The following is a 22,592-nucleotide window of genomic DNA, read 5'->3' as shown; positions in this document are numbered from 1 at the left end:
TCGGGTCCGATAACGTCATTTTCAAAGTATCGGAATCGGCAAAAAAATATCGGACATGCCTTTTTTAAAATATATATATATATATATTTTAATTAAATTGTTTTCTAATGGTATTTAACGTTACAGACAAAATGTCTTACACTCATCCAAAGTCTTTAGTTCTGGCTTAAAGTAGGGCTATCAAATTTATCTAGTAAACGGCGGTAATTAATTTTTAAAAAAATTAATCACGCTAAAATATTTAATGCAATTAACGCATGCGCTGCGTGACCCACTCACGCATTGTCGCGTTCAATCTATAATGGCACCATTTTACCTATATATAGAGCTAACAGGCAGCGTAAAATGAGTAGAGAGAATTTTGGCAGTCTTTGGGGCCTCTTTTTAATTGGCTAAAGCCTTAAAGTCCCTCTTTCAACAATTAGAAATATCGTGGGAAGCAATGTGGGGAAGAACAAGTGGTTGATCTTTTCCTTAACACCATATGTTACTTCCCAACGCAGAGAAGATATATCAATTAGTGCCACTACGAACGGTCATGGTTGCACTTCCCATCATGCATTTGGGCAGAACAGTTAAATGGCTACAGTATCATTTATTGAAAGCTCAACAAATACACTAGATGGCAATATTGAATCACAATATACAAAGTCACATTATCCTTTAAGAATTGCAAGTCTTTCTGTCTGTGGATCCCTCTCACACAGAGAATGTTAATAATGTAAATGCCATCTTGAGGATTTATTGTCATAATAAACAAATACAGTACTTATGTACTGTATGTTGAATGTATATATTCGTCCAAGTTTTATTCATTTTTTTCTTAATGCATTGCCAAAATGTATATGATCGGGAAAATTATCGGATTGATTGGAATTGAATCGGGAGCAAAAAAAAAAAAAGCAATCGGATCGGGAAATATCGGGATCGGCAGATACTCAAACTAAAATGATCGGGATCGGATCGGGAGCAAAAAAAACATGATCGGAACAACCCTAGTCGTAATATCTTCATTTATTTTGCTTACAATGAAATAAACACAAATGAGAATGAAAACAAGAATTAAATCATCATCATTTTACACAAAACTCCAAAAATGGGCTGGACAAAAGTATTGGCACCCTCAGCCCAATACCTGGTAGCACAACTTTTAGACAAAATAACTGGGAACAATCGCTCCCTGTATCCATCAATGACATTCTTACAATGCTCTGCTGGAATTTTAGATCATTCTTCTTTGGCTAAAGACTCATTGCTGGCCACTTTAGAAGTCTCCAGTGCTTTGTCTCAAACCATTTTCTAGTGCTTTTTGAAGTGTGTTTTGGGTCATTGTCCTACTGGAAGACCCAACTTTCTCACACTGGTGCTGCAAAATTTGTTGCTAATCTTCAGATTTCATAATGCCATACACACGGTAAAGCAGTCCAGTGCAAGAGGCAGCAAAGCAACCCCAAAACATAAGCCGCGTGCGACTGTGGGGACCATGTTCTTTAGGCTTCATTATTTTCCCCTGTAAACTCTATGTTGATGCCTTTTCCCATAAAGCTGTACTTTTGTCTCAACTGAGCAGAGAACGTTCTTCCAAAACATTTTTGGCTTTCTCAGGTAAGTTTTGGCAAACTCCAACCTGGCTTTTTTATGTCTCTGGGTCAAAAGTGGGGTCTTCCTGGGTATCCTGCAATAGAGTCGCTTTTCATTCAGACGTCACTGTTGTACCCTCGGACCGCAGGACAGCTTGAACTTGTTTGGATGTTAGTCGAGATTCTTTATCCACCATACATTATTTCATTGAAATCTCTCGTCAATTTTTCTTTTCCATCCAGATCCAGGGAGGTTAGCCACAGTGTCATGGGCTTTACACTTATTGATGACACTGTGCACGGTAGACACAGGAACATTCAGGTCTTTGGAGATGGACTTGTACCCTTGAGATTGCCCATGCTTCCTCACAATTTTGCTTCTCAAGTCCTCAGACAGTTCTTTGGTCTTCTTTCTTTTCTCAATGCTCAATGTCGTACACACAAGGACACAGGACAGAGGTTGAGTCAACTTTAATCCATTTTAACTGACTGAAAGTGTGCTTTACTTATTGTCAATGTTAATTAAACAAATTAGAGAAGATTCACAGGATTTTTCAAAGGGTGGCAATACTTTTGTCTGGCCCATTTTTTGGAGTTTTGTGTAAATTGATAATGATTTTTTTCCATTCTTGTGTTTTTTTCATCGCAAGCAAAATAAATGAAGATATTACTACCAGAGAATTTTTAATTGCAATCATTTTGTGGGAGAAATTGAACATTATCTGACAGAATTGCAGGGGTGCCAATACTTTTGGCTAGCAGTGTACCTCTACTTACAAACGTCTCTACAAACGTTATTTTCAGGTTACAACACGTTTAAAGCAACAATTGGTAACTTTTCAGTTTTGGTCAATTTTGGCGACGCCTGTGGACAAAAGCGGTAGTGTTTTGCCTTAAGGAAGACTGCGTTTCCCATGAGGACCATCGCACACCCGCACGGTGTCGCATAATCATCCATCAATCAAAAATCAATCTCCCGGTTGCCTGCAGATGGATTAAACAACATTTCTGTTTCAAACAGCTATGTAAAGAATGAATAGTAATAAAGTAATGAATCCAGTTGTGGCTAAACAATAGTATATGAAAGTTAGCAACCGTTGAGCTTCGTGTGGCTAACCCCCCAACAGAAATTCATTTTAGAACATTTTTAGTTTGTGGTGTGCCGCAAGATTTTTTCCAATTTAAAAACGTGCCGTGACTCAGAAAAGGTTGGAAAAACACTGAGATAGGCGATTGCACCATCGATCTCGTTAAAGAGGACATTGCCCCACTCGAAAGGCAAGATTACCTAATACAGTATAAATCGTTGGTTGAATAGTAGGATTACTCAAGTTTTTACAATAGAATAAACTGAAATGTTTTTTGTTTGTTTGTCTTTCTACAGTTTGAGGCAGATGTTACTGAAATATGATCCCGTCAACCAGAGGCGTAGCAGGGGTCCCCGGGGGCCCCAGGCAACAAGCAACATGGGGCCCTTCGAGCGTGTACAAGTAAGTGGGACAGTTTGACTTGGAGCAATAGCATATTTAATAAAAGTCTAATAACGCTAGCATGCTGCAATGCTGTTAGCAAACGCTAACAAGCTAGTTACAACAAGTCAAGGCAGTTAATTGGTTTACGACATAAAAATACTACTACTAGTCTGTAGAGGTGTGCAAAATTTCCGATTCTTAGATTATTCGCGATTCGCTCTAGCTCAACTCATGCCACGAGATAAAAAAACACAACAACATACCTGACTGCTGCCGAAAAGCTGCTATAAAGTATGTCATCCACATAATGTAATGGTAGATATCATTTATATAGAACTAGATGCACCATTGATTCGGTAGGGTGAGCAGCACATCTACAAAAAGCTAGATGCGGGCGTTAGTAAACGGCCGCCATTTTAAAGCAGTACACTTCCCTGCAAGGCTGTTGTAGCGAACCTTCCAAGCAAACCTAATTAACTTTTTATCTAAAATCCTCCTAAATCGGTAAAATATTGACTTGAATCTATCTTTAAAAATAGTTTTAAAACTTTCACATGTCGAAAGTAGACAGAAGGGAAATTATGGAAAAACGGGAGCAATTTTAACAACTTTAACAGTTGATTCACAACATTAAATTAATTGAATGTAGTTTAAAGCTGCTGTTACAGAATGGGGACTGGAGTTTTTTTATTTACTGTTATTTTTGTATATTTGTTTACTGCTATATGTTAACTTGGTGGCCGTCCTCTGCTCGAAATGCGCACCTTACGTCTATTCTTGCCCCCAGAATACGCAGCGCTTGTGACGTAGGACAATAACAGCACTGGTTGCTATGGGGATGTACTCATACCCAAGGAACCTTGCTAAAAGGAGTATTAAAATTGCTAATAAAATCGTTTAGGATTATTTTAGATGCATATATGTTGTATTTATCTTATAGAGCATTCGACGAGGAATACGATAGACCCATTAATAGACTTTTTTGGAAAAATCACTATTTCTTTAAGTAGTCACATGAATAATGAGGTGGCCTGTGAAAATCAACGTAAAACAACTCAGCAAGGACTTTCCAGAGAGTACTTGGTGAGTCACTCTTTAAACAATCATGTGGTATTCATAGCTGATTGGACATTCTTCAACATGTATAATCTACGTGAAATGGTTAGTGCTGATTGGGATTAATAACAGAATCGTTAGATAATCTGCCAAATGATTCCATGGTATTGAAAAGCTCCCTACACGTGTCGCTGCGACAGTGCAGTAAAGTTGCGTGTGCTAAATCTGTTGGCCCTCTGGGGGCCCCTGCTGGCTGGGGGCCCTAGGCAATTGCCTGGTTTGCCTAATGGGACGCGACGCCTCTGCCGTCAACATTGCCTGGATTCATTTACATTTTGTGTTTTTCATTTTTGACTAATATTTTGTCTATTACCTACACAAATTGGAGACTTGTTTTGTTTTTCACCTTCAGCCGACATCTAGATTCAAACAGGAATGAAGCCATTACTTCCCTCAGTGTATAGTGACAGAATAGCTCATCATCAAAACATCATATAGCGGATATAAGAGAGAGTGTGTGTATTTGACACAGATATACAGCGTCGTACAAGTGGGACGAGCTAAGACGCTTCCTCGGATGTTTCTGCAAGAAAAACATCCCCACATAACACAAGCCATGCTTGCAAAAAGACAAGAATCCTCAACTCAGAACACTGGCTGACAAATACACCCTGTGGACAAAAGTATTTAGACGATTGAAATGTGAGAAAATGAATCTGATCATGTTCTCAGAGCCACTGACAGGGATAGACGTCCAATCAATTTGAACTGGGAGGGTTGGCAGTGAATGATCATTTGTTGCCAACCCTCACAGTTCAAATTGTTTGGATGTCTAGCGGCGTCAACGGCAGTGATTAAGTTGAGACTTTGTGATATCGCTACATCAGAGGTGGGTAGAGTAGCCAAACATTTTACTCGAATAGTGTCACTTCAAAATAATATTACTCAAGTAAAAGTAGTCATCCAAGAAATACTGTAACTAAGTAAAAAGGAATATGGTGAAAAAAAACTGAAGTCATGAGTGACATTGTGGGTAACTGCTTACGATGTTTGATTTTTTTTCTTAAACAATGGTATTTTTTTCTCAGCACAAAATTATCTATATGAACTGTTTTTATTATACTGTACTATAACTTATTACATCACCAAATTATGCCTAAGGAATAATAAAAAAAAAAAAAATCATTGAATTCTTGTGAGAGAGAAAAACTCCTGAAATGAATCATATGTCTAAAGAGCATGATTGCCCTCTAGTGGAGAAAACATATTTCTTGGCTATCTCCAGTTTTCCGTGATCAATCAGTGCCAAAACTCGGAGAGAGGTTAAAATCTGTACTTCCGGGTCATATTGACGACAAGGGCTCTATGTCAAATACTTAATTTTTCATGGTGCTTTTAAGGGAACCTTGGATTTAAAGACTTGTAGGCTCTAATAAGCCACAATTGTTCTTTTTTTACTAAAATGTGTTATTAGAAACACATAAATATTGCCATTGATTTAAAAATCTATAATATTTAGTACATGTTTTGACCTATGGAGGGTACCATGTTTTAAGCGCACAATGGACAGTCGGGGTGATGACGTAGATTGTTACTGCAATTCCTTCGACGCAGTGAGACGTCCAACACATGCACTCATCGCTTAAAAGCGGCGAGTACTTACTATTTGTTTTTTTATTACCTTTTCATTGCCTCAAAATACTTTTTGCATGTGTTTCCCTCTCATACTTGTAAGCATTCAGTTGTGGTAGCTTTAAAGCAGATTGTTGATCTGTTGACCACATTTGTCACGTAGCATATTTAAACCACCCTCATTTGATATTACTACGTTTAAGAATTTTCCTAAGAATTCTTCAGTATGTTCTGCCTGTATGCATCTAAACAAAACAACTTGAAAGCGTGCGGTAGTACTTCAGTTGTCAAATTCGCCTTTTGTAGGACGTTTCATCGGTATAGCAGTTTTTTTTTTCCCGACTCTCGTCTAGTATCATTCCATCTTTCCTGTTCATTTTGCTTTTGCTGCTCGAGACACATAATTGCCACTAAAAGAAAGAAAACTTACCGAAATATGTGTGGCGCACAAATAGCAATTTGCATTGCATTGCGCATACAGCATAAACATCTCACAACTACTAATTCTCCCACGTTTAGAAGAAATAACATCAGTATGGAACGGCGCTGCCCCCAAGCGGCCGGTGGCATTCTCTTCACTCTTGATGCCCATAAACGGCCTCATTGTAATCTGTTTGAGGCAATGTGCGAGCTGGTCATTCAGTGCATGTGTTAATTGCGTCAAATATTTTAATGTGATTAATTTAAAAAAATTAATTAACGCCCGTTAACGTGATAATTTTGACAGCCCTAGTCTGAATCATTTGTTAAGAGCATTTTAAAAAAACTTTAGCATTTTATAGCATTTAAGATAGCGGACTTTTTCTCAGCCAATTGTTCTTTTATTGTACATCGATCCTTATTTAAAAAACAAAACAATTTGTACCGTTTAAGGCTCAGCTCAGGTATTTAAATTTTTCATGTTCCTTATCCGATTACTCGATTATTCAAACTACCTAGTCCGTCGATTAATCGACTACTAAAATATTCGATAGCTGCAGCACTAGAGTCATGTGTTTATTGTTGCGACGTCTCATTTGTGAAACTGGTAGAGCCACTGTTGGAGTCTCTCAAAAAAAGTAAAATCTAATATTTCATAAAGAGGAAAAATGTAACGGTTAGTGAAGCCCAAAGTAGCAGAGTAAGAGTAGCGTTTCTTCATAAGTATGGCTTCGTAAAACTACTCTTAGAAGTACATTTTTCTCAAAAAGTTACTCAAGTAAATATAACTGAGTAAATGTAACGCGTTACTACCCACCTCTGTGCTACGTTGTGTATTATTGTAGCAAGATTCAATAGCAAATCATCATGAAATTGTTGATTTAAAACCCTAGTTATTAAGTCATTGATTGCCATTGACAGCTGCCAGCCCTCCCAGGTCAAATGGATTGGACATCTCTCACCCTCAATGGCAGTGAATGAGTTAAAGTGTAGTCACGGAATTGATTAAAAAATATCTAAGTGCTAAATATGTATAGAGTGATTATGTATCAATACTTCTGTTCATTTTGTCTACCCACACACCAGCCTCATGTGCGGAAAAGGCCACTGTTATTCAAAAACATTCATTTCGGGATGTTGTACTCAAACATTTTCTTGAGTCTGCGGAGACGCTAAACTCGTCCGGCATCGCCGCCGGAGAGCGCCACAGCCAGTCTGAGCGAGGGTCTCTGTGGCTCTGCCTGTGTCTGGTGTTTACCTGTAGACATGCTCTCCCCCGGGGACAGTCCGTCGGCGAGACCCTGCTCCGGCGGCTGGGGCACGGGGACCTGGACAGGAGCCGGGGTATGTCCGACGAAACCCACGGGGATGCTAGGCGGCTGAGGCGGCGGTAGGCTGGGTCTCTGCCTGGGCTTGGGGGCGGGCCGGGACTTGGTGAGCGTGCCCGTCAGAGAGGGCGGGGACGAAAGCGAGTGGGGCGGGCCTAAGGGGGTCTGCCCGGGCGAGGACGGGGGCAGCGCTTGACCGGGACTGCAGATCAGTCCGTAAGGGGAGGGGGTGCTGGGCGGGGTCGGGGACAGGCTGACCGGTGACGGCTGACCGGTGGAGTGGTCGGACATTGCGCCCGACTGACAGTACGGAACTTTGGGAGGCCCGGGGGCCAATTTTTTGGAACCTGGGAACAGAAATCACATTATTCTATTTAATCTTACCATAATACAGTGATCCCTCATTTTTCGCGGTTAATGGGGATCGCCCCCGCAAAAATCCGCAAAATAGAGGCGGAACTTATTTACATTGAACCCCCCCCCCCCCCCAAAAAAAAGAATGTACTTATTCAGATTTAACAGCATTGGAAAGACTTGCAGTACATTTAACCCTCTTCAGACCTAAGCATGCTGCTAAAGGATGCGTTCTCGTCTCTAATCCAATAAATACACTGAATTTAGTTGCTATTGCCCCTTCTGGGAGATGATTGGATGAAACTTTACCCATCGAAATCAAATCATGAGGTTTGGCACTATTGGTGCATGAGGTTTGCTATTTTTGGCTCTTTGAAAAAGGCTGACCAAATGCAACTTCAAAAAGAATAATGTAAAGTGCTCATTTCCCAATAAAAGTACATTAAAATCACCATTAGAAATAACAAATAAAAGCACGAAATATCCCAGACCAAAAAATTGCACTTTGTTCTGGTGTTTGAGTACAGTAATAATCAGTGCAAAAAACCCCAAAACAAAACAAAACAAAACAAAAAACCTTATGTATATTTCAATAAACGGTTTTTAAGCACTAAAAAGGTAATCATAGTATAAATGAGATATATATATAAAAGAAAACAATGATTTGTACATATATACACGCATATAGCTTAACAATTTTGATTACTGTATAAATATATTTTGTTTTGAATTTTAAAAAAATAAGCGATGGACGGAGGGCGCGATATAGCGAGGCATCACTGTAATAGAAAATTAAGTTGAAACTGACCTTTTCGCAGGGTGTGCGGGCTGTGCTCTGCGGAATGGGGGCACTGGCTGAAGCTCTGCGGACTGCAGTTAGGGGGCACTGTTGGACTTGCCACTTGGATGCCTTTATGGCCAATGACAGGCGAAAGCTCTTTACTCTTCAATGAACTAGAAAAGGCAGGAACATATTGAGATCAGAGTGTGCAGCAAACATTCTTTCAATTCTTAACATTATATCCTTTAGTAAAAATAATGTTTTTCATATTTTATAAAGAAAATATCACATGTTGGTAATGGATTATTTCAGACAAAAAAAAAGATGCTATACAAAATACCAATCATTTGAAAAAGCTTATTTACTAATTTCCTTTAAAACCGATTTTTGCAGCTTGAAAATGTCAACAATAAAGATGTAATTTCATGATGTGCAAGTTAATTTTGACTATTGTATGTCATTGACATATTAAACACATGCAGGACCTGTCACCATTACAAAACAAATCCCAGTTTACATGGAATTTTTACATCTATAGCCATCATTTGCACTGAAATTTTTTCCAACAATGACATAATGGTTAATACAGTGAAATATATACAAATAAAAAAAGAAATGTTATGACATAAAACCTTTTAGAACACCTTGAGAAGTAGACCCCAACCTCAGACACTTACACTGCCCTACCTAATAAATTGCCTGCTGACTTACACATTTGTACCATGCACACCTTTGAACTCATTGTTTGCCATGAACAGCAATACATTGTCATTGGCACTGTAACACTGCTGAGAAGTATTTTCTGCCCACCGAGGACAACTGGCACATACCTCCGTGAAGTTGGCCCGTGTCTCGTCGTTTTTTAATTGTTTTTAATTTTTATGTTGACTTTTTTTTTTTTTTTTTGATGCATGCTTTTATTTTAGCGCAGTAACAGGAAGCGAGCGCATCTACAGACACGCCTGTCCACTCCACACACGCACAGACAGAGCAGCCATAACAGAGGTGACAGCCTGCGCACACATTTGTTGCTTGTGAAGCCTCCAGACTTCTTTGGACTGTTTATAGGGCGTTTTGAATTGTGGTTGAATACTTGGGGCGAGTTTATGTGATTGTTTTTGATGATGTGCGAACGCTAACTGATACATGCTAATAGTTTGTTATTGCTGCATCAGCAGCTGCTTGTAAACTAAATTTGAATCGCTGTTATTGAAGATGAGACTGATTTAATTTCATTTTATTTTAGTTTCATTCTGCACGTGTTGATGTCATGAACAGCTGAATAAAGTCAGCCAACCACATGGACGTCTGACATCGTCATTTCGGAGCTTAGCTCACCGTCTAGCTAGGACTTAGCTCCATTGTCTTGGCGAGGACAGTACAGTGATGTATGAAACATGCTTTTTGATAGATTTTTTTTTTTTTTTATTATAGGGCGTTTTGAGGTTATTAAAGGGTTAATTCCAATTTAGGTGGAAATTTGGGTTACATCACCAGTGCAGGAACGGAACTCATTCGTAAACCGGGGACTACTTGTATCTCAATATCACAAAAACCATAGCAGCTTCAAGGGGATGTAGCGGCAAAGGGGGTGTGAGACATCAATAGAACCGTTATGTGCCAAGATAACAAATATTGATAAAGTTAACAAAAAAAACAATCACAATGAGCAATTATCGAAAATAGATCAAAAATGACGAACATTCCCGAAAGTGTTCCGGAAACAGCCGAATGGGGCGGCGACGTCACGACAAGTGATTGACAGTCGAGGCGGAGCCAGGTGCCATTGTTTTTTAACGACGAGAGAGTAGCGTTGGGGTTTGTTTGACGAAAACATCTCAAAAATGGTTCAAAACTGCTGTGCTATGTGGTGTACAAATAGCTATTTATCGGAATATAGTATTCATGAGTTCCCGAACGCAAAAAAAAAGCTGGACTACGCAGACGATGGGTAAAGTTCGTCCGTGCAAAGAGGGCTAATTTTCTAGACACAGCCTCCGGCACGCTTTTCTGTGGTGCGCATTTTCCACCTGAAAGCTTCTCGAACTATGGACAAGTGAAATCGGATTTTGCTAAAAGATTGCTGCTCAAAGGAGAAGCGGTGCCGACCATACACGCGCAGCGACCTAAATATCCCGAGATATCAAGAAAGAGGATGATGACTAGCAAAGGAGGCTAAGGCTAAGCAAAGGAGGGGAGCAGCCAAGCTCGAAATGGCCAGAGTGAGTACTCTTTTATAATAAAAAAATGTCACGCATTGGATACAGGACTGGACACATGTATACATTATCGTTCGTAAAATATATAGAACAAATCCTCTGATCCCATTCATATTTGTGTCTGTTGGCAGAGCGAAAAGCTATGATAGCGCAATGAATGATAATTATTCTATGCATTCCTTTATTATGCAGTCACGGTGTATCAGCTTCACAAAAAGAAATGCAAAACAAATCATTGGTGTTTCCCACACAATCTGCTGCCGATGTTTCATCAGTGTCATTGCTCCCCTCAATGACCGTTTCATTACGCTGCGTTGGCGTTCGTTTGGGCTCAAATTGGTAACCTAAAACACTGACTAAAGCTCCGTAACTCTCCTCGTCACCATTAGATGAACATTCGTTACGTCCTTCTACGTCGGATTCGTCGCTGAAACTAGAAACGAAATTTTCTGCCATCATCGCCGCCATTCAGTATTAAAGCACTGAGCCTTTTTCTTGTTGAAGAAACACCCCTCACTGTCAATTCTGAATTCTCTTTTATTGACAACGAGGGGTGTTTCTTCATGAGGGAACCTGGAATATGTGCAGGACGAACACAATGCATCAGCATAAACAGCTCAAAACACCTAATTCTCCCCTCACTGAAGGAATTCTATTGATGCAGACAGGCGCTGCCCCCCTCGTGGCCGGTGGCACTCTCTTCACTTGTCGTGACGTCACGCACACAATCTGCCAGATCTCGGGCGCCGGTCGTTTTAGCTTGACAACCGAGCCAAATTTCTCTCATTTTCTTGTGTGTAATTACACGAAGTGGCATGATATGAATACAATAGGCATGCGTTTATGGATAAATGATGGAATATTAAAATTTTCCCAGGGCACTACATACCCTTTAAGCGAACATTTTACAGCACAATCCAGCACAAACGAAGCATAAACGATTGACAACATTTTTAGCCATTTTTAATCAAAATGAGGGGCTGGTTGACCTCAGATTGACCTATATAAGAATTGTTAATATCACAAAAACTATAGCAGCACAAAAGATATTTTTTACAGCACAAACCAGCACAAACGTAGCACAAACGAATGTCATAATTTTTATATAAATTTGCGTCTGATGGGGGGCCAACTTCACAAAGGCCTGGCACAAGAATGAAAGTGTACAAGTGCGGCGTCACTTAATTTAGTTAAAGAAAGTCCTCCAAAGTGACTCATCATCATATTGCTGAACGTACGCTCTTCACATGGTGGCACGTGACATCTAATTAAGCGCGACTTGATCGCCCTGTCACTTGAGTTGCGCGTCTCCAGCCTCTTCGAGCCGTGAGAGGAAATGCGATCACGCCAGCCCGTTCGTGAGCACCGCTGACACAAACATGATGTAACAATTCCCGCAGTCCGGTTGGGTTCATATGAGACGGGACGCTGCCGGACTCGACGTAGCGTGAACTGGCTGCATGAGTCTACAGGACATTACGTTAAGGATGCGTAACACAAATATGGCGGGATTACAGTGAAATAAATAAATATTTGTATGTACTGTACACTTCAAGGTCATAAATGCAAAACAACCCAACAGTTACATCGACTATTTTTAGAGTGACTTCATATGCTCCGTGGTGACGTACAGTGGGGCAAATAAGTATTTAGTCAACCACTAATTGTGCAAGTTCTCCCACTTGAAAATATTAGAGAGGCCTGTAATTGTCAACATGGGTAAACCTCAACCATGAGAGACAGAATGTGGAAGAAAAACCCAGAAAATCACATTGTTTGATTGTGATTTGATGGTGGAAAATAAATATTTGGTCAATACCAAAAGTTCATCTCAATACTTTGTTATGTACCCACAGAGGCCAAACGTTTTCTGCAACTCTTCACAAGCTTTTCACACACTGTTGTTGGTATTTCGGCCCATTCCTCTATGCAGATCTCCTCTAGAGCAGTGATGTTTTGGGGCTGTCGTTGGGCAACACGGACTCTCAACTCCCTCCACAAATTTTCTATGGGGTTGAGATCTGGAGACTGGCTAGGCTACTCCAGGACCTTGAAATGCTTCTTACAAAGCCACTCCTTTGTTGCCCTGGCTGTGTGTTTGGGATCACTGTCATGCTGAAAGACCAGCCACGTCTCATCTTCAATGCCCTTGCTGATGGAAGGAGACGTTCACTCAAAATCTCTTGATACATGGCCCCATTCATTCATTCATTTACACAGATCAGTTGTCCTTGGTCCCTTTGCAGAAAAACAGCCCCAAAGCATGATGTTTCCACCGCCATGCTTCACAGTGGGTATGGTGTTCTTCGGATGCAATTCAGTATTCTTTCTTCTCCAAACACCAGAACCTGTGTTTCTTCCAAAAAGTTCTATTTTGGTTTCATCTGACCATAACACATTCTCCCAGTCCTCTTCTGGATCATCCAAATGCTTTCTAGCGAACCGCAGACGGGCCTGGACGTGTACTTTCTTCAGCAGGGGGGACATGTCAGGCAGTGCAGGACTTGAGTCCCTGGCGGCGCATTGTGTTACTGATAGTAGCCTTTGTTACTGTGGTCCCAGCTCTATGTAGGTCACTCACTCGGTCCCCCTGTGTGGTTCTGGGATTTTTGCTCACCGTTCTTGTTATCATTTTGGCGCCATGGGGTGAGATCTTGCATGGAGCCCCAGATCGAGCGAGGGTAATAATTGCTCCCACAGTTGATTTCTTTACACCAAGCATTTTACCTATTGCAGATTCAGTCTTCCCAGCCTGGTGCAGGTCTACCATTTTGTCTCTCGTGTCCTTTGACAGCTCTTTGGTCTTGGCCATAGTGGAGTTTGGAGAGTGACTGACAGAGTTTGTGGACAGGTGTCTTTTATAACGATAGTGAGTTAAAACAGGTGCCATTAATACAGGTAATGAGTGGAGGCTCGTTAGACCTCGTTAGAAGTTAGACCTCTTTGACAGCCAGAAATCTTGTTTGTAGGTGACCAAATACTTATTTTCCAGTCTAATTTGGAAATAAATTCTTTAAAAATCAAACAATGCGATTTTCTTTTCTTTTTTCCACATTCTGTCTCTCATGGTTGAGGTTTACCCATATTGACAATTACAGGTCTCCGTAATCTTTTCAAGTAGGAGAACTTGCACAGTTGGTGGTTGACTAAATACTTTTTTGCCCCACTGTAATTATTATTAGGGTTGTTCCGATCATGTTTTTTTGCTCCTGATTCGATCCCGATCGTTTTAGTTTGAGTATCTGCCGATCCCAATATTTCCCGATCCGATTGCTTTTTTTTTTGCTCCCGATTCAATTCCAATCATTTCCGATAATTTTTCCCGATCATATACATTTTGGCAACACATTAAGAAAAAAATGAATAAAACTCGGACGAATATATACTGTACATTCAACATACAGTACATAAGTACTGTATTTGTTTATTATGACAATAAATCCTCAAGATGGCATTTACATTATTAACATTCTTTCTGTGAGAGGGATCCACGGATAAAAATACTTGTAATTCTTAAAGGATAAATGTGACTTTGTATATTGTGACTAAATATTGCCATCGAGTGTATTTGTTGAGCTTTCAGTAAATGATACTGTAGCCATTTAACTGTTCTGCCCAAATGCATGATGGGAAGTTCAACCATGACTGTGCGTAGTGGCACCAATTGATATATCTTCTCTGCTGGGTGTTAAGAAAAAGATCAACTACTACCTTTCTTCCCCACATTGCTTCCAACGATATTTCTAATTGTCGAGAGAGGGATTGGATTGTAAGGCTTTAGCCATTTAAAAAAAGGCTCCAAAGACTGCCAGAATTCACTGTACTCATTTTACGCTGCCTTTTAGCTCTATATAAAGGTAAAACGGCGCCATTATAGATTGAACGCGACAATGCGTGAGTGGGTCGTGCAGCGCATGCATTAATTGCGTTAAATATTTTAACGTGATTCATTTTTAAAAAATGTATTACCGCCGTTAACGCGATAAATTTGATAGCCCTACTTTAAGCCAAAACTAAATACTCTGGATGAGTGTAAGACATTTTGTCTGTAACGTTAAATACAATTAGAAAACGATTTAATTAAAAAAAATATATATATATTAAAAAAAGGCATGTCCGATATTTTTTTTGCCGATTCCAATACTTTGAAAATGACGTGATCGGACCCGATCGATCGGGACATCTTCAATTATTATTATATATTTTCTATGCACGGGAGGTGCCGGATCTGCCCAAATAAGTCCTGGAACACAGGGAGACCAAAATCAAGAGGTGCCGGCTCTTGTTCCGGCAAGATCCGGCTATAATCAACCCCTGCTATCCACCTCTGATCACCATATCTTGAGATCATCGTTTTCGTGAGCCTTGTATCGCAAATCCAATCGTATTGTGAGGTACCAGGAGGTTCCCATCCCTTGTCCTTACCTAAAGGTACATGGAATTCCCTATTCGGTCTGCTGGTTGGAAAAATGGAGTGGAATCTGTGCAATAAATACGTACATACGCTATTTGAAAGCCATGTGTATTTATTGTCTGACTAGCCACGTGTAACATCCTTGGGTCGCTCACAACTCAACGGAGAGGTTACAGCGTGCCAAGCGCATCGTCGGAAGGGGCGAGGAAAGCCAAAGGAAAAGCGAGCAGGCAAGGCGAGAGGAAGTACGTAGGGCGCCGCTTGCTGTCAGTGTGTCATATTTACCTAGTCAGCCTGGGGAGTCCTCTCTCTCTGGCGCACGGGCAGGCAGCCCACGGCGGGGGCGGGGGCGCCGAGGAAGGGAGGCTAGGGGGGTTGCCGAGGGGCTGCTCGTGGCGGCCCGGCGCCAGCGGGGTTTTCACGTACAGCGGCGAAGCGTTAGCGTCGAGCGGGGGAGCGTGCGACGTATCGCCGGGTGGGCTATGCTTGGGGAAGTGCAGGCAGCTGGGCTTGGGGTTGGAATTGATGTCGAGTGAGGATGAGGAGGAGGAAGAAGAGGAGGACGGGAGTGGGACCGGGGCCGGGGGGGCGAAACCCGACCAGCGCTGCGGGGGCGGCGGCGAGGCCGGGGGCTGCGACTCCGGACCCGGCGCCACCGGCCGAGCGCAGGGAGGGGGCTTGGGGTAAAAGTGGTGATGGGCGGCGGCCGGGTAAGGAGGGGGCGGACGCTCCTCCCCCGGGGCCGGCTGGCCGTGAGAGCCGTCCGGCCGATTGGGCGAGGCGTCCGAGCTGGAGATATTAAGAGAATAGACAGCACAATAGACACGGTGCTCATGACTGAACAGGGAGATGCCAAGCAGCCACAAATTGTGCGGATGAGCGGGAAAAGCAGGGGCGAAGGAGTGGGCAAAAAGACAAAAGAAATAGACGTTCAGGTGCGCAGCGGTGCGTGCGCCCGTGGCACCAACAAAACCAGCGACATACAAGCGCAAAGAAAGTGCTAAAACGCCTGAGCCTGCGTTGCCTTGTGTCAGCTGTGAGGGTGTGTCCCCACTGCGCCACACTTTGCCCACCCGTCACGTGCCCTGAACACTACATGACCCACAGTAGCATGGCAGAGTGCAACACAAACGCCCTTTTGCGTTTTGTCTTGACGGCAATACCGGAATTTAGTGAACAGAAATAAAGTAGCTGTGAAAGCAAAGCTGCATTGATGTGAATACAGTGGTGCCTTGACTTGAGAGGTAAATGTATTCTATGAGCACACTCATAACACACAACATCTGTATTTCAAATGATTTTTCCAAATTACAATGGTTCATAGTAGGGCTGTCAAAATTATTAAATTTTAAAAATGAATCCCGTTAAAATATTCGACGCAATTAACACACAAATGCCCCGCAGTTTTTCCGCCCTCTGCTGGCGCTTGGGTGCAACTGATTTTATAGGCTTCAGCACCCATGAGCATTGTGTAAGTAATTATTGACATCAACAATGGCGGGCTACTAGTTTATTTTTTGATTGAAAATTTTACAAATTTTATTAAAACGAAAACATTAAGAGGGGTTTTGATATAACATTTCTATAACTTGTACTAACATTTATCTTTTAAGAACTACAAGTCTTTCTATCCATGGATCGCTTTAACAGAATGTTAATAATGGTAATGCCATCTTGTTGATTTATTGTTATAATAAACAAATACAGTACTTATGTACCGTATGTTGAATGTATATATGCATCTTGTGTCTTATCTTTCCATTCCAACAATAATTTACAGAAAAATATGGCATATTTTAACAATGGTTTGAATTGCGATTAATTGCGTTTAATTAGGATTAATTAATTTTTAAGCTGTAATTAATTCGATTAAAAATTTTAATCGTTTGACACCCCTAATATTTATTATTCAAAATGTCTGTCATTTTTAGCAGTCCATTTTCCCTCACCCTCAACAACTGCACCCTGCCTTTCTCAACACATTCCCGCAACCTTGGTATCATTTTTGACAATAAACTCAGATTCGACCACCACGTCAACCATATCACCAGAACTGCCTTCTTCCACCTCAAGAACATAGCTCGTCTTCGCCCCTCCCTCACCTTCTCTACTGCCGAAACCCTCATCCATGCCTTCATAACCTCCAGATTTGACTATTGCAACAGCATTCTCTTCGGTTCTCCATCCAAACTCATCAATAAACTACAATATATCCAAAACTCCGCTGCACGCCTTCTCTCCCGGACCCCCTACAGGAACCACATTACCCCCGTCCTCCACAAACTGCTATGGCTTCCTATTTCATACAGAATTCAGTTCAAAATCATCCTTCTCACTTACAAAGCACTCAATAACTTGGCCCCGCCCTACCTCACAGACCCTCTCTGTCACAACCCTTCCCGTCACCTCCGCTCTTCTAATGGAAACATCCTCGCACCGCCCAAACAAAGAACACACCGAACTAGGGGGGACAGAGCCTTCTCCGCTGCCGCCCCCTCCCTTTGGAACTTACTCCCAAAACCCATTCGTTCATGTTCAGACCACATTCCAAAAACTGTTAAAAACTCACCTTTTTAAACAAGCTTTTAACTTATAATTATTTTTTTTGTTTTGTTCTGTCCACATTGTTTGCTGTTTCTGTTCCTACTGTAAAGCGTCTTTGAGCATTGGTAAAAGCGCTCTACAAATAAAATGTATTATTATTATTATTATTATTAGAATCATTAATCGATATCGAATATTTCGTTGGAAAATAAAAACATCTTGAAAAAATTATTCACTCGCATATTTTAAACTTTTAAACAAATTACGTCACAATGAAAAAAATAGTGTCTGTACATAAGTCACGGATATCTACCTCATAACTATCGCTTAATTTTTTTTGTTTTTTTTGTTACTGTCGCATTTTCTCCGATATGCTCGATCCAAAGAAAAGAAAATTGAAGAAAAAAAAACGCTTAAAAGGGTAAATAGTAAGGCTGTCAAAATTATTGCGTAAACGGGCGGTAATTAATTTTTTTAATTAATCACGTTAAAATATTTGACGCAATTAACGCACATGCCCCGCTCAGATTAAAATGACAGCAGTGTAATGTCCGCTTGTTACTTGTTTTTTGTTGTTTGGCGCCCTCTGCTAGCGCTTGGGTCCAAATGATTTTATGGGTTTGGGGAGTGAGCATGGTGTAATGACATCAACAATGGCGAGGTACTAGTTTATTTTTTGATTGAAAATTTTACAAATTTTAATAAAACGCAAATATTAAGAGGGGTTTTAATATAAAATTTCTATAACTTGTACTAACATTTATCTTTTAAGAACTACAAGTTTTTCTATCCATCGATCGCTTTAAGAGAATGTTAATAATGTTAATGCCATCTTGTTGATTTATTGTTATAATAAACAAATCCAGTCCTTATGTACCGTATGTTGAATGTACTGTATATATCAGTCTTGTGTCTTATCTTTTCATTCCAACAATAATTTACAGAAAAATATGGCATATTTTATAGATGGTTTGAGTTGCGATTAATTACGATTAAAGAATTTTTAAGCTGTAATTACTCGATTAAAAATTTTAATCGTTTGACAGCCCTAGTAAATATATGGAAAAAGAAAATCTCGACCACTCTTTGATGTGTGCGATTTCTGCATCGCGACCCTTGTTATATGACCATGTTTCACCCATAAAATCCCCCCCAAATCCGGCTGTGGCCATTAACAGCTGTGTCTCGACACTCAGTGATACATGCTACATGGAGTTTTTGGTTCCAAACAAGGTAAGTGCGTGATAATTTCTCATGAAAATCATGGCGTCTTTAATTCTGCTCTCGCGTGCTCTCAATTCCAGTTAGGGTTTTGCAGTTTAAAAAAAATAAATATTTTTTTTTTAAAATGCCCTCCACTTCAGAATTTTTCCTTCCCCCAGAAAATGGAGATTTTATACTTTCCAATGATGTATCACACATTGACCTAGGACAGTTTTGAATTTGGCCAAATTGGGGTGTCTCAGAGCGGAACCTCAAGTCACCTGAGTGTTTTCCGCCATATGTATTTTTTCCGCTGGTAAACAGAGCAGAATTGAAGAATTACTCACTACCAAAAGCATCTTGAGAAATTTGTTGATCCGTTATCGCTCTTTTAACTCAAACTTGTTACGTCGAGTCACTCGTAAGTCAAAGTACCACTGCCTTAGCATGCATGACATCCTGTGACTTTACCATCCTTTTGGAACATTTGATGAATTTAGTGAAAGCGCCAAAGATGATGATGTGTGAGGACGAAGGGGTAAAAGCAGCAGCGGTGATAATCAACGCGCCGGCCTTACCCGATCCTCTCCACGGGTGGCGGCGTGGCGACCGGCGAGGCGGCAAACTCCCCGGGCTGCTCGGCGGCGACCAGCGAGTCGGCGGGCATGGAGTAGACGCCCGGCGGGGTGGAGCAGGTCTTTCGGGCCAACGTGGACGAACCCTTACGCGACACCCAGGAAGTATCCATCACCCGTACGCCCATGCTGCACGCACACACAGAGCAGAAAAAGCTCAGCGGTGTTGAAAAATGACTCTACGCCGAAATGGAGATGCGGGGAAGGAAGGGGAGAGGCCATGATACAGTACCTTTGGATTTTCCTAATGCTGCGTTAGTAAGGGAAAACAGAGGGAAAGAAGGGGATATGATGTCAATAACTTGCTTCATTTACATACAAGTAGTGCTGCAACGATTAATCGATTAACTCACGTAATTCGATTGGAAAACAGTTTTGAGGATTCGTTTAATTAGAGTGGCGTTGTAATTAGGGATGTCCCGATCCAGGTTTTTGCACTTCTGATCCAATACCGATATTGTTTTGCACTTCCGATCCGATACTGGCCGATACCGGCCTATCTGAGCAAGTGTTAACATTATTTAGCCTCCTTACTTAGTTGTCTGACTCATGTTGAAAAAGGTTTTAGTACTCTTGATAACAACTAGCCAGCTGAATTAGGTGAGTTTGAATAACACACAACGGTTGGTAACAAGAAACTGACCTGTTTATTCAGTGACTAACACAAAACATTATAAATAACAAACAGAAATGCCATAGTCAGTCAGTAAAACGTGCAAATAATATTGTAAACTGTCTTAAAAAAGTAAAACACACAATCAACCTCAGTGGAAAATCCCACAAACACCCCAAGCTATTAGATGCTTTTAATGTTTCATGCATTAGTTACAAAAATTGTATAAAAAGCCTCTCGGGTTTAAATAAACGACTATTTCAGTATCAAGTTAACATTTTAAAACAGTAAATAAAATACTCAAGTCCCCATTCTGTATCAGCAGCTTTAAACTACATGCAATTCATTTAATTTTGCGAATCAGCTGTTAAAGTTGTAAAAATTGCTCCCGTTATTCCATAATTTCCCTTCTGTCTACTTTCGACATGTGAAAGTTTTAAAACTGTTTTGAAGATAGATTCAAGTCATGATTTTGCCGATTTAGGAGTATTTTAGATAAAAAGTTAATTAGGTTCGCTTGGAAGGTTCACAACAGCCTACTAGGGAAGTCTCCTGCTTTAAGATGGCGGCTGTTTACAAACGCAACTAGTTATCAATACTTCAATGTTGCTAACGCAGTCGAGTCTGTCATTTTGCATCTAGTTCTATATACATATGATATCTATTATCTACAGTAAAACGATGTTGCGTACCTTGTAGCGGCTGTCAGCAGCAGTCAGGTATTCTTGTGTTTTTTTATCCAGCGGCACGAGTTGAGCTAAAGCCTTGAGTTGAGCATTGGCATTACCCGGGTCTATGACAAGAATGATGTTTACTCTCGGGACACAATGCGGTCCGTTTATCATTGCGTCCCGAAGACCGCGCTGTGTATTAGTTCCGCTTTACTTGACATATTTCAATAATTGGAATTTGGATGTTTGTGAATCGTTCTCGAATCTTCCACGGCCGAAGCGCTCAAGGATGTAATGACGGCTGGGCATGTTGTACCGTGGTTCTAAGTGTTGGATGGTGCGTCTTTACTCACGAGAGATAATGGCTCGTCATCCAGAATGAATTCTTCGGCAATGACCCTTGTTATTCCCTGGACTTTGGGACTGTCGAGTGCCAGTTTGTCACGCATAGCAAAAGTTTCTGCCAGTGTTAGTTGCGTAGGACCTTTCTTTTTGTCTTCGGTTTTCTTAACATACTCCTCATATTGTTTGTGGTGGTATTTCGCTAAATGCTTGATTAGGTTGGTTGTATTAAAACGTCTTACAGCTTTACCACCACGCTTGACTTTATTGTGGCATATGTTGCACTCTGCCTCTTCGTCTTTGTTGTCCTTTAAAGTGAAATGATCCCACACAGCTGACATTTTTACCGATAGTCTCTCGGTTAATTTGGGAGACGGTAAGGTAAATGTAGTGTGTTGAAGGTGTGCCGTAAAATGCGGACCGGGTTTTAGGGGAACCGAAGCAAAAACTGGAATGGATTATGAATGGATTATGTAAATCGGTGCGCTGGAAAACCTGGACCGGACTGCAAAAAAACAATACCGATGCACATTTTTTTGCCCATATCGGCGTCCGATCCGATCCAAATATTGGATCGGGACATCTCTAGTTGTAATGGTTTGTTTTGAAAGTATGACATTGTTTTATTGATTTGGATGGATACACTGCCCTCTTATGGCAACAATGAATATGACATAACTCATTTAACATGGCTGAATAAAGCTGCTTCCTGTTAAGACCAACATAAGGTAAGTTTTTGTTTGAGCTAATGTTAGTTTCTGCATTCTTAATTTAGAGGTGTATTTAGCGTTTTTTTTTGTGGGAATACATCTGGTCCCCGGGTTACGACGTACTCAATTTACGGGATTTCGACTTCACGACGCCTGAGTTTCGGCTGCCATTTTGTCTCCAGTCATTTTTATTTTGTCGCGTAAACAGTAACTTATTGGACATCACAGTATCTTATTTTTTACTTTACTTTATTATCTGGTCTTTGCCTTTTTGGCAAAGCCAGATAATGTTATTCTGCAACTTTATTATTATTATTATTAATCATCTTATTCTCCGCGTTTTTTCGGCGCGCCGCGCAGCCCGACACCCCCAAATGACCTAATATGACTAGGCCAGGCCCCCAAAATGTTCCCAAATGACCTGATATGACTAGGCCACGCCCCCCAAACGTTCCCAAATGACCTGATATGACTAGGCCACGCCCCCCTAAACGTTCCCAAATGACCTATTATGACTAGGCCACGCCCCCCAAACGTTCCCAAATGACCTGATATGACAAAGCCACGCCCCCAACATGTTCCCAAATGACCTGATATGACTAGGCCACGCCCGCAAAT

The 22,592-nt window shown here is 41.0% G+C and overlaps 1 protein-coding gene across 2 annotated transcripts in view; it reads right to left on the bottom strand.

Annotated features, from left to right (window-relative positions):
* Window positions 1–22,592, bottom strand: part of arhgap44a (Rho GTPase activating protein 44a) — a 106,339-nt gene that overhangs the window by 7,934 nt on the left and 75,813 nt on the right. Inside the window, exons 17-21 of one of the 2 annotated variants that reach the window (XM_057861254.1) lie at window positions 19,871–19,888; window positions 19,582–19,767; window positions 15,542–16,045; window positions 8,651–8,796; window positions 7,419–7,835 (exon numbers count right to left, since the gene is read on the bottom strand). In XM_057861254.1, the coding sequence (XP_057717237.1) occupies window positions 7,419–7,835; window positions 8,651–8,796; window positions 15,542–16,045; window positions 19,582–19,767; window positions 19,871–19,888 (1,271 nt within the window). The remainder of the gene's footprint in view (window positions 1–7,418; window positions 7,836–8,650; window positions 8,797–15,541; window positions 16,046–19,581; window positions 19,768–19,870; window positions 19,889–22,592) is intronic. The other variant, XM_057861255.1, reaches the window with a different exon arrangement.

Source organism: Corythoichthys intestinalis, chromosome 16 (genome assembly GCF_030265065.1).
Source record: "Corythoichthys intestinalis isolate RoL2023-P3 chromosome 16, ASM3026506v1, whole genome shotgun sequence".
In the NCBI taxonomy this organism is placed as follows: domain Eukaryota; kingdom Metazoa; phylum Chordata; class Actinopteri; order Syngnathiformes; family Syngnathidae; genus Corythoichthys; species Corythoichthys intestinalis.
This window is presented reverse-complemented; position numbering and strand designations above follow the sequence as displayed.